General features: G+C 63.8%; 1 protein-coding gene across 1 annotated transcript in view; it reads left to right on the plus strand.

Moving 5' to 3' along the window:
* Positions 1 to 530: 530 nt before the first annotated feature.
* Positions 531 to 621, plus strand: part of TNIP1 (TNFAIP3 interacting protein 1) — a gene marked incomplete at its 3' end in the record, with an annotated part of 7,676 nt that continues 7,585 nt past the window's right edge. The window contains exon 1 of the mRNA XM_009576677.1: positions 531 to 616. Coding sequence (XP_009574972.1) covers positions 531 to 616 — 86 coding nt within the window. The remainder of the gene's footprint in view (positions 617 to 621) is intronic.

Genomic DNA, 621 nt, shown 5'->3' on the forward strand with positions numbered 1-621 from the left:
CAGCCCACCGGCTGTGGGTTATGGCTTTTGCAGCTGCAGACACTGCCCCTTCCCAAACAGCCCACTGCAACCCTTTCTGCCCCACAAAAATATCCTGCAGTGAGCGGGATGCTCCGGTGACGGTGCCCAGGTCTGTGCTGGTGTGGGTAGATGCTCCTGGACTGGGTCTCCATCCCCACAGGGATGCAGGGGCGGGTGGCTGTGACCTCCTAGGGGATTCTCGCGCCCCACAGGGGTGAGAGCCGACCTCGGGTGGCGGTGCTGGTGATGCCTCCTTGCATGACACTTCTCATGACCGTGAGTCACCCCGGCACGTTCACCCCAAGCAGGGCTGGAGGGGGAAGTGGCTTCACCTGGGACACTTCTCTGCTGGCCCGCAAGCAGTGAGGCAGCCCTGCCCCCGTTGGTGTGGCACCCCGGATCCCTGCACAGTTGCGACCAGGGGACAACGGTGCCATCCGGGGCCAGAGGAAGGTGACGCTGTGCTCCGTTGCCTTGCAGGGATGTCTGGCTGGGAGGTAGGCAACTGAATGGCAGGCATGGAAGGGAGAGGACCCTACCGCATCTATGACCCCGGCGGGGGGACAGAGGACAATGGGTCCACAGCCTTTGAGCGGCTGG

This window comes from Fulmarus glacialis, unplaced genomic scaffold, assembly GCF_000690835.1.
Source record: "Fulmarus glacialis isolate BGI_N327 unplaced genomic scaffold, ASM69083v1 scaffold18304, whole genome shotgun sequence".
Classification (NCBI taxonomy): domain Eukaryota; kingdom Metazoa; phylum Chordata; class Aves; order Procellariiformes; family Procellariidae; genus Fulmarus; species Fulmarus glacialis.